The sequence below is a fragment of the Micropterus dolomieu genome, linkage group LG11 (genome assembly GCF_021292245.1).
Source record: "Micropterus dolomieu isolate WLL.071019.BEF.003 ecotype Adirondacks linkage group LG11, ASM2129224v1, whole genome shotgun sequence".
Lineage (NCBI taxonomy): Eukaryota > Metazoa > Chordata > Actinopteri > Centrarchiformes > Centrarchidae > Micropterus > Micropterus dolomieu.
Genome location: NC_060160.1, coordinates 22,360,918 through 22,371,109, shown reverse-complemented (window position 1 = coordinate 22,371,109; position 10,192 = coordinate 22,360,918). Strand labels below are relative to the sequence as shown.

Genomic DNA, 10,192 nt, shown 5'->3' with positions numbered 1-10,192 from the left:
TTCAGAGGGACAGGCATGGAAGGAGAAAAGGAGGAGGATAAGGAAAGGGACAAAGAGGACAGGGTTAGAGAGAAATCAGGAGAGTCACAGAAAGTCATCAAATGAGCAGAAAGGGATGAGCGACACTGCTGTGTGATTATGCTGCGAGGGAGATTATTTTTGCATTACTGAAGTATGCTTGATAACATGGTTTGTGTGCTTGTCTGTATTCATGTGTGTTTCTGTGTGTGTGTATGTCTATGTGTTGCCGTGCCAACTTGCCCATTTTAAAAAGGGCCTAATTCCTCTGGTGGCCCAGTTTGAGTTGACATAAATCAGTTAACTTGGTGTAAAGGATTTTATACAGAATAATGGATGTAGACCTGCAGACACACACAGCTGAAATCACTCCCATCAAAATTGGCATATTGGTCAACACTATGTCTTAGTGGACGCACCAAGCTGAGCTTCGGGTTACAAAACCAGTTAAATCCCTGTCAGCCATATTTCTCAGACGTACTATGACTCTAAAGTGATTTCCGTTTGAAATTCTGCTTGGGACGAATACTGAGCAAATTCTCCTGTCATAATTGCAACAGTCTTAACACTAGTTTTTCCATGGATGCATTACAAAGCACAGTAGCAAGTGTTCAGAGAATCCCAACACTCTTCACAGGAAGTGTGAATCTTTTCACTAAGATTTAGAAATGCGTAACTTTTTTTTAATGTCATCTGCTGGGTTATAAGAAGTAAAAGGGCTATGAATTGCAATTAAAAACATACATAGCAAATACAATGGGCGGTTTTTTCAGTGCCTTTAGTATTTATGATGTTTTAAAAGTTTTTTTAATGTGGAGACTAGAAGTTTCACAAAGAACATTCAGTAACAATGTTAGAGTCAAAGTGTTGCTACACACGAGCCAATAACGAATTATAGGGAACAAATTCAACAACAAGACAAGGTAGTATCATTCCCATTTCCATTTTGGGGGCACCACAAAGCTGGTGTGTGACAAACATCCAGCTAACATAATTCTAACAGGCTGCAAGACTTCTCATCATCAGTTAATTGGTGTTTATAGAGGGTGGTTCATACCAAATCTTGTTATAGATAAGCACATGATGTAAATATTAAAAATAAGTGATTGCTAGAGTCCATTTAGTTACCTTACTTTTGGCATGCTGTCACGTTGTCATGGCTTACTGGGACACATGCAGTGTGTTACTTGTTACTAATAGCCATTGGTATTGTCATTAGTAATACCTGTGCTTTTCCTACTATGACATGCTGTGCTGTGTGTGTATAGTCTCTTGGCAGCACAGAATAACAGAAAAAAAGTTCAATTTAAAACTTGTAGAAGTTTCATTGCAATAAAGTCACAAGCATGTTAGGGCCTTTGATTTAATAACATGATACAGTCACACTGCTTCTGACAGATGATTCAACTCAACTCATGAGTTCAAAGCCTGTCCAGGTAATATATTTCTTTTCCTCAACATCACGCTTGCTTTTTGTTGCTAATTATTAGTTATACATGACTGCCATCTTGTGGCAGCACATGACATCACCCTTACATTTACTATATTCAAGTGTCTGCATATAACCACTGGATTTGACTGTATAAATGAAGCCTGAAAGGTCAGTTAGTTTGATGATTTTGTTCTGTTGATTTTGTCCAAAATTTAACTGGAACATATTAAGATGTATACACAGCTTCCATGCCCACCCTCTTGTCTGCTTTCACTCATGACTGATGGCTATACATAATCAAATGAACACTGCACTGGTTGTCGGTGAGAATCCTTTAATCTTTGTGATTTTCATATTTTTTAAGGCACAAAGACAGTGAATATTAGCAGAAGCTGCTACCAGCAGGTTCACTCCTAGTATTTTTGTGTGGGTGTCTATTTTAAAGTCTGTTATTGATTGAATCCTGCTTCCCAGCCTCTGGGCCAACACACCGGCATAACAGACTCTGAAGCACAGAAGTGGCTCAAATTGAGTAGTACATACTGTACATGCCTGAGGTTATATGGTAGTATGTACATGTCCAGTATGTGTGCAATGTCAATTTAACAGCATGAATTTTTGATGTTAGTGAAGTCATCAACAATTTGGTGTCCTTACTCTCCTTTTCTTGTTGCAACACATCTGGATCCCTGTTTCGTCCAAAATCATCAGTTATCACATGCTCCCGTCTTCTCTCTAACTGTGACTTGTCAGTTTGCTTTCCACAAAATGCTCCCAAATGAAAAGAGCAGCTATTCCTGTCACACCTTTGCCTTAGAGACAGGGAGAGAAACAACAAGGGGGAAAAAATGAGAAAATGGGAAAAGACTGAGGGAGAGGGAGAGACAAGGCAGAGAAAGACAAACACGGGAGGAGACAGAAAAGGGAGAACCAGCAACCAGTAAGTAAGCAGATTCTACAGTCCCCTGAGAACTAATTATACCATTACCACAGAGCTCAGTTCAAGGCCACTCTAAAAAATGAATGTGGCTCTTTCCTTCTGTACTTGCTGACAAAACACACAGAGCGTTTCCACGTATGTCCCATGCTGCCATATGGTGTGGTGCGTGGATTTTAAAAAAAGCCTCACAGAAGCCATTACGGCATTCACGGAAATGGTGAGATCTATCATTGCTGGTACATCTTGCTATATATTATGTATGTGTATGCACGTTTTCAGCAGCATATTTCTGTGTTAGCTGTGTTTTTACATTAATGTGTGGAAATACCTTGACTGTTTTTCATGTGGAACGATGCACAATGCCAGTATTCTAAATTAAAAACCATTAAAAAGCTAGTTAAAAAGCTGTAAGCATTACACTTACAATTTAGAGCAACCAGCTATGAGGCTAATGCAGAATGCCACAGTAAATATGTGAAGATTCACATTGATGTTTCTTTTTATTTTTTATTCACTTGGCTATAAAGATAAATTGAAGACGTGATCGTTCCACACACACCTGTTACTGATTGTCTCATCAGCCCTTTTGGCATCTTGTTTGGCTCTTCAGCTGATTCCCATTGTCCCTAACTATGTTCTTGATAAACCTACGGAGGCTGAGCATGAATCTCCTCCTTGGAAAAAAATCTTTAGTTTTAACATAAACATGAGGAACACAAGCATTTAGACCTGCTGTGAAACATCACGGTGGAAATATAAAATTCACAAAATAATGTCAAGACATATGCTGATAGATGAGAAAAATTTAGATTGGAAGAGGGCTGGTGATGAATTGAAATATCATACAGTTCTTTGGTGGCGGCTAAAGTGCAGGTCATTATATTGGATGTGAAGTCGGGCAATGGTTAATTTGATCAATAAATTTACTATTGAGTTTTTAAAAATATTTTGCTATTCCATAACCTTTGATTATGACAGTAAACTTCATGTTAGAATGGTCACTCACCTTAGATATTATTTACAATTTTAGTGTTTATTGAAATCTATATGTGAGTCAATACAATGAAACAATGTGTAAAACGAAGAGATTACTCTGTGATCCCCATAACTGTGTGGCCGTTGCCATTGTCTGCCTCCACCTCCTTTGCAGCCACTTTTGCTGCAGTGCTTTCTGGGAGAACGAGTATAGACTTAAAATTCCCAATCTGCACACACTGCTCCTTTTTGGTGGCATCATGACTCCCACTGTTAGCTCCCATGTGTCGCTCCTCTGCCTGCTCACCATCTTCCGGGCGTCGATCCGTGGACCGGTCATAATGACGGAAAGGACTCAGAGGGATCACTTGATTGTTGTTGCTGTTTTGATTGCCACAACTGATGGGATCTTGCCTTTTTGGCTTGAGGTGTCTGATCATGAGGCCGCTGCACTTGAGCAATATCAGCAGGCCAATGAAAGCAGCCAAGGTGATCACCGCCGCCCTCAGCCTCCCGACAACAGTGTTAGTGTCCTGAACCTGGACGAGGTACTGGACCACAGTCTTCCGGTGCACTTTACTCTTTACTGTTTCCACTGTCTCACAGGTGTAAAGGCCAGAATCAAAATAGGAGGGTCTGATCAGGAGACCCTGGCTGAGTACAGTGTGTCGGGGACCGGGAAGGAGGATGCTGTCAGAGAAGCGCCAGCTGACTGGGAGGTTTGTCTCAGGGGAACATGGGAGGAACTGCGCTATCTTGATGGTGAGGCAGACGATGGCAGGTTTATTTTTCACTGAGGAAGAAATCAAGCACGCACACATTCAGACTTAACATATTACATCCAGATTCTATTTCAATCTCTGGAGGTGTAGAATAGGTCATATGATTAATTTCAGACATATGTGTACAGTTTGAGCATTTGTTTATGTTTAACTTACACTCTGAGATTGGGCACAATGTAACGTTTCCATCAGTCAAACTCTGAATCCTGTAATAAAAGAACTACCTCTTTCAGTATGAAGCTCACAACAAAGAATAACTAATGTAAAAAACACCTTCTTGAAAGTAAAGAGTCATAAGAGGTTTGACTTACATGGACCCAAGTGATGCGCCAACAACAGGTGCACATTGGCCTCTGATCCTGTCCCAGCCACAGTATGGGTCTCTGGCAAGAAGGCAGTCATCACATGACGTGTAACGGCTGCAGTCCCTTACATTAACTTGAACAGCAACGTTATCGGCGCCACTGTACAGCTGGCCCTATGGAAACAGTTTACAGCTTCCTACTAGGTGGTTTTTAAATTGCAACTCTAAAGATCAAACAAGAACTAAAACTTGAGTTTTAAAGGGATTCGTTTATTTTACCAATACAGGTGACTTGAGCCTTACTGTTTCCAAGGACAGCTGGAGAAAGTTGACAGGCTGAGGAGTTAGAAACAGCTGCAGCTCCTCGATGATGCGTCCGTCCTCACCATCAAACATCACTGCCTTCTGCAGCCAACCAGACTCTGAGGGAGAAGAATGAATCCAACGGTTGATCGGTCAATACACCTCAGGTGTGATTTGTGATACTGGTGTAAAATCATGTCTGCACATGCTACTGCAGTTGCATGCCTGTGCCAACAAGCATAACTTGATGCTGTCGTCCATCCAGTGACGTGACTTGGTCCACGACAATTTTGGAAAATTGAGTCCCTGTGCGGACCAGCAGAGGCTTGCCAGATATCGGCATAACCACTCCCTCCATCAGAGGGTGGTTCTTTACGAACAGAAGGGTTTTGTCTGAGAGGTCGAGAGAGGTCATCACTCCTTGGGCGCGCAGCTCATCGTTTATGCACTATGAGAACAACATAAAAACAGACTGCACTGGATGTCATCTGATGAGATAACGATGGATAACAGGGTCATCTAAATGCTTCTTTTATTAAAACTAAATATAATCAGCCCTAATAATGATGTGTTCTTTAAATTGTTCTTCGGCTTGTACTTACTGAACTTGGGTGAGGAAATGGCTCCTCTCCTGTGTATGTATCCCAGCTCCCAGTATCTCCCTCAGTCAAAAACCTCCCACTAAAAACCTGGCTGATGTCTGATAGCTTGTACGGACAGATGGCAGACTGGCTACAAGCACCTGAGGACCCCCTGTGACGGATCCAGGAAAGATATCCTGTTATTTTCTATTCCTACTGTGTATATATCTTCTTTACATCTCAAGTTATAATACTCATCAGCAATATACATTCAAAGCAGAGGTGCGTACTATGGCTACATGCAACTCACGTGTTGGAGGTGAATACGGTGTAGAAGATGCTATCCCTCCAGTTATTTTGGTCTCGGAGAAGGAAAACATCCTGAACCAGGGACGGTGAGCCAGCATCGCCAAATGGACAGTCCAAACGGGCCTTCAGAAAAGAAGTCCACTTGCTCTGCAGGGTCCTTTTGCCCCCCAAGTCACTCTAACACACACACACACACACACACACACACACACACACACACCTAATTTACACTTGTAGTTTATCTAGTGCAGGTTTTTTAAGCTTCTGACTTCAGAGACTTACCTTGCACACACGGGCAATCCTTGACACCTGGATGTTATGATGATGTTCCTCTACAGCATTCTCAGTGAAGAACAAGAATACACTGTCGTCTCCACCGTCCTCTCGGTTTTTGCTGGTTTCAACCAGGCTTATGGAAATCATGGTAGGCTCTGACACCAAAGCATTGAGGATATGAAACCACAGAGTACAAAGAATTTACAAGGTCTGAAAATGAAAATAACTGATGGGTGTACAATTATGGCCGGAAGAAAACTGACTTCATTCAGAATACAAACTGTCTCATGAAACTACATCCTCTGTTGAATAATTTTGTTACTGTACAAGTAGCCACATAAGAGCAGCTTACCGTCAAGCCAGGAGCGTTTCACTTCAGTCTTTAGAGGCTCTGGTCCATGTCTCTGAAACACCAGTTCCGTGCCCAAAAAGTTGGAGGAGGCAGCCGAGTAAAGTGTGTTTCCTGTCAAGTGAAAAAGAAACAGTGGTGGGTCATTACAAACTACAAACCAAGCTTTTTTTTTTTCTGACCCTCAACTTCTTACAGCCAGATGTATATCTAAGGATAAAGGCCATGACAAAAAAAAAGAGATAAAGTGCGATAAAGAAATCTGTAAGCAGTTGAGTACTCACCATCCATAATGGAAGCAAAGCGTTGGTAGGGGTCAAAAGGAACTTTGCCCCTACCCACCTGCGTCTCTCCTTCTAGAGAGATGCTTCCATTTGTGAAAGTCTGTTCAAGACATTAAAGTTTTTGAGCCTGAATTCATCCATCAACCTATTCTTTTAAATTAAAACTTCTCAGGAAATACGCCTTTTCACTTTGTTGCCGAGTTACAGTACATAAGAAGATACTGTAGAGCCCTTTCTCCTGTGTGTACAATAAATACTGTAAAATGCTAGAGCCAGCAGATGGTTAGCTTATCTTAGCACAAAGAAACAGGGGTAACAGCTAACCTGGCTCAGTCCAATGTGAACAAAATTAGCCTTCCAGTACCTCTAAACCTTACTGATTAATACGTTACTTATTGCTTGATTAATCTTTGCACTAAGCTAAGCTAAGCTAAACAAAGCAAAAGTGCCTGTTGGTATGAAACTTCTCATCTACTGTAACTCTCAGCAAGAAAGCTGAGACTAATTATTGAAACGTGCATTACACAACACAGCAGCTGTCTACAGAAGTACACCTACAGTATTTGGTGTCTTGGGAAACTTTCTATAAAGCTACTTACCATGTAGTCACATGCAGGGTTGAAAGCGTTTGTCCCGCACACTAGCATTTTACCGTCCTCCGTTGTGTGTAGAGTCCGGATGAAGTTGTCACACTCCTGTTGGAAGAACAGAAGCGATTAAAATGAATGAAACCTTCTGTAGGCTGTGTTGGATGGTAAAAACTTCCCCAACTGCTGATGCCATTCACTAATAATCCACTTCTTACTCCACCTTAGTGTCCTTGCCCTTCATTTGACAGAGGGCTTTCTCTGCTGGACTGACCGTCCAATTGGCCTGGAAGAAAAGAGAATTAGCAATGACCAAGGAGGTATTGTGTTTATAGTATAAGTGAAATATAAAGGATTGCTCTGGCTGATAGCATAATAGTTCTGACAGCTATTTTTTAATGACACTGAACCCTTTGTATTTTAACAGGTTGTTTACCGAAATGTCTTTGTTTTGTCTACAAAGCATGTTTCTTTACTTTTTATATTCACAATGCCCGTTCTCAATTAAATCTAGGGTCAAGAGGACAGAGGATGTTGTACGCTGTACAGATTGTAAAGCCTCTTGAGCCAAATTGTGATTTGTGATATTGGGCTATATAAATAAAACTGACTTGACCGGTCTACAGTACCGCATCACAGTCAGTCTTACCTCACTGGTCTTTTTGGTGATATCATCCAAGCTGAGGGCGAGCACCTTCCCTCTGGTGCCGACGATAAGCTGGCCGATATCGTCTCTTACCATCAAAGAGCTCAAACTGTCAAAGCCAGACTCTTTGAACTGTTTTAAGTTCATGTCTAAGCCAGACAAAAGGAGTATTAGCTGGAGGTAACTTTTCAAACCCTTGTATTTTAATACAGCTCACTTGTTGATTTGTTTCCCACTATATAGCCTATAATTATTTTTATTATTTCTGATAGTATTGCCTGTACAGATTATACACAGCTGACTGTTAGAAAATACTCATTTCAGCTGTGACGCTCCCTTCAAAGTGCCATGTAATCACATCTACATTAGAAGTCTTACCTTGGAAGGACACACTCCTGCGGGGTTTGTTGCTTGCTGGATGGCCTTCACTCATGATAAAGAGGAAACAAAAGAGCACCACAGGTCTCATGTGTGCCATAGGACTGTAGATCAGGAAAAACCATAGACTGTAGGGACAAACACACCACTTTAGACCACATTTGGCAGAAAGGCTCAGATCTTCACCAGCATGCATCACATTCACTAAGGACAACAGCAATGATTTCTCCTCACAGTGACTCAGTGTCTCCGTCTTAGTTTTATTCTCTTTTATTTCTTACCTGTTTTCTGCGAAAACAAACATGTAGCTAACTTGTTGTTAAGCAGTTATTGTTTTTGTTTTCTCGCCGTTTTTAACTCGTCAGCTCTGAACACTGGCCCGCTGTAGCCCCACAGCTCACTAACGTTAACCTGTGGTGTTTCAAATCCACAAGAATCTGGGCCGAACGCGCGCGCCGAACTCTGTAGGATTCTGTTCAGAACATAATTACCCAATGCCGTTTTGCGTCAGCTGTTTAGGATAGAAGCCTGCGGGGTTATCGGCCTGCAGTGTGCACGTAAACAAGAACACGGCTTTCTTTGGTCTTCAGCAGACATGATGATCCTCACTGAAAAATTATAAATGATCCATTACCAAACCACGTTTGTCACCTGAAATAATGTTTAAAACATCGGCGCAGCGGGAGTGGCACCGAGTCTCCAGCCCTGAAAGTGTTCTCAAATGCACTGAATGTTTACGGTTTTAAAATAACGTCCCCTTTCTTTCATTTTAAATCAGTCTCTCTGACTGGGCACCTGGCAAATCAATGGAGCAAACGTTCCTTTTACTGGGGGAATATCGACATCTATAGCCCTAACATTGCCATCCGGGGTTTGTGTGTATTTTTCATTCACTAGTGTCAGTGCTAGCTAGCTAACCAACATGTGGACTATGGAAATTACGCAGTTTTTCAGGAGAAGTGAACCTCGGTGGCAGCATCCGCCAGTGAACCGCAGACAGATGGTGCTTCAGGTGTGTGAATCTGCAGCAGTAGCCTCGTAGGCTAGTAGCTAGATAAGTTCATTAGCTTGTGTCTATTGAATATCGCGTGACTGATGATGTGATGATTTCTGTAAGTTATTTAAGGTTAGGTGTTTATTATCCCCTGAACACAAGAGTCTTATACAGGGAGTAATGTTAAATAAGAACAAGTTAAAGTGATAGAAACACTAGACTGATCATATTTTAAAAGGTATAACTAGAAAAGCATTGCAAGTAACGATACTGCAAGTATCTTAACGTTAAACCTGTATGACATTGTATAATAGCCTTCATGTACAATAAAACCTATGTTTTAGATACAAGAAATTGTTTGTCAAAGTTTTTATTGAGTAAAGAATAATAGTGTTATTTTTTTTAATCCTAGGCTTTTTTGAGGACCCTTTCCATGTTAGGGCCTTGGGAACTAGTTTTTAATTCATTTGAAGATTAACTTTACAGCAATTAATCCCAGTTTGTCACTTTCCTCTGTAGCACAGTTTGGCTGCCATTACAACCTCAAACCACTAGAGGGAGACCTTCAACTCTGAATTCCACAAGAGACGCTATTGCAAGAGTCCAAACACAGACTGTTTTGGGCAATGTTTTGTTTTAGTTTTTCAAGATCATGATATAACGCACCTCATCACTACCACAATTAGGCATAAATGCTGTGAGTGTGTCTTCTTGTGGGAAGAGGCGAAAGGAACATTCACTATATGATTCTGAGAGACAAACCTTGCGTTTACCTAAACTACATTTTCCACAGATACATTAGATTAGATCTTTTGAGTACCTTCATGCTTAAAATGTCACACTAATGAAAAACAAACAAGTAGTTACAATGTACCTCACATAATCGACATGGTAATTGAAATCAGTTTATTATAAGATCAATTAAGAAGGTTTATTTAATATATCATGAAACATATGGTGAACAGTTGGGCAAATCCAGTACTTCTTGTATCGACAGTGTGAGAGGTTTAGTCTGTGATTTTACTTTAAATTCC

The 10,192-nt window shown here is 40.9% G+C and overlaps 1 protein-coding gene and 1 long non-coding RNA gene across 10 annotated transcripts; one reads left to right on the top strand and one right to left on the bottom strand.

The window, feature by feature from the left end:
- The first annotated feature begins 2,334 nt into the window (after positions 1–2,334).
- On the top strand, positions 2,335–6,173 carry LOC123979331. 2 transcript variants are annotated; one of them, XR_006827213.1, is made up of 3 exons: positions 2,335–2,390; positions 3,972–4,127; positions 4,739–6,173. It is a non-coding gene; the product is annotated as an uncharacterized LOC123979331 (long non-coding RNA). The 2 variants fall into 2 exon arrangements; XR_006827212.1 differs by lacking the exon at positions 2,335–2,390 and adding an exon at positions 2,405–2,607.
- LOC123979313 (semaphorin-4E-like) lies at positions 3,405–9,219 on the bottom strand. 8 transcript variants are annotated; one of them, XM_046063194.1, is made up of 15 exons: positions 9,130–9,219; positions 8,165–8,292; positions 7,790–7,935; positions 7,364–7,426; positions 7,153–7,248; positions 6,554–6,653; positions 6,273–6,383; positions 5,927–6,075; positions 5,646–5,821; positions 5,357–5,507; positions 4,980–5,202; positions 4,731–4,873; positions 4,459–4,625; positions 4,304–4,353; positions 3,405–4,158 (listed from the first exon to the last, which is right to left on the bottom strand). In XM_046063194.1, the coding sequence occupies exons 1-15, from the start codon at positions 9,141–9,143 to the stop codon at positions 3,479–3,481; spliced, it is 2,397 nt and encodes a 798-aa protein (XP_045919150.1). In that variant the 5' UTR covers positions 9,144–9,219; the 3' UTR covers positions 3,405–3,478. The 8 variants fall into 8 exon arrangements, with proteins under 8 accessions (XP_045919150.1, XP_045919154.1, XP_045919152.1 ...); XM_046063198.1 differs by having other exon boundaries at positions 9,107–9,165; XM_046063196.1 differs by lacking the exon at positions 9,130–9,219 and adding an exon at positions 8,816–9,086.
- Positions 9,220–10,192: the final 973 nt, after the last annotated feature.